This window comes from Chaetura pelagica, unplaced genomic scaffold (assembly GCF_000747805.2).
Source record: "Chaetura pelagica isolate M959 unplaced genomic scaffold, ChaPel_1.0 scaffold2510, whole genome shotgun sequence".
Taxonomy (NCBI): Eukaryota; Metazoa; Chordata; class Aves; order Apodiformes; family Apodidae; genus Chaetura; species Chaetura pelagica.
In genome coordinates, this window is record NW_009951876.1 from 468 (window position 1) to 953 (window position 486).

Consider the following 486-nt stretch of genomic DNA (forward strand, 5'->3'; position numbering starts at 1 on the left):
GGTGCCTGGCTACCTGCCTGGGGTCCTAGTTGGTCTTTTGAGGTGTTAGGGGTGATTTTTGGGCTCACGTGTCAGATTTTTGGTGGCGCGGGGAGGATTTTTGTGGCAGGGGGAGGGTTTTTGGGGTGCACGGCAGGATTTTTGGGGTGCAGGGCTGGATTTTTGGGGTTCCACCTCAAGTTTTGGGGCAGTCAGGGGTGCCTGGGTACCTACCTAGGGTCCTAGTTAGTCTTTTGAGATGTTAGGGATGACGTTTGGGGTGACGTGTCAGGTTTTTGGTGGCGCAGGGAGGGTTTTTGTGACACAGGGAAGATTTTTGGGGTGCAGGGGAGGATTTTTGGGGTGCTGGGCAGGATTTCTGGGGTGCCAGGTACCTTGGCGTGGCCGTGCTTGCCCGTCTTGGAGGTGGACATCTCCACAATCTTGCAGGGCCTGCCCTTGAGCACCACGAAGCCGTTCTTGCGCAGCGCCGAGCACTGCATGGGG

The 486-nt window shown here is 57.2% G+C and overlaps 1 protein-coding gene across 1 annotated transcript in view; it reads right to left on the reverse strand.

Moving 5' to 3' along the window:
- Positions 1-374: 374 nt before the first annotated feature.
- LOC104385454 (eukaryotic translation initiation factor 5A-1-like) overlaps positions 375-486 on the reverse strand; it is a gene marked incomplete at both ends in the record, with an annotated part of 2,280 nt that continues 2,168 nt past the window's right edge. The window contains one exon of the mRNA XM_009993917.1: positions 375-476. Within this exon, the coding sequence (XP_009992219.1) occupies positions 375-476 (102 nt within the window). The remainder of the gene's footprint in view (positions 477-486) is intronic.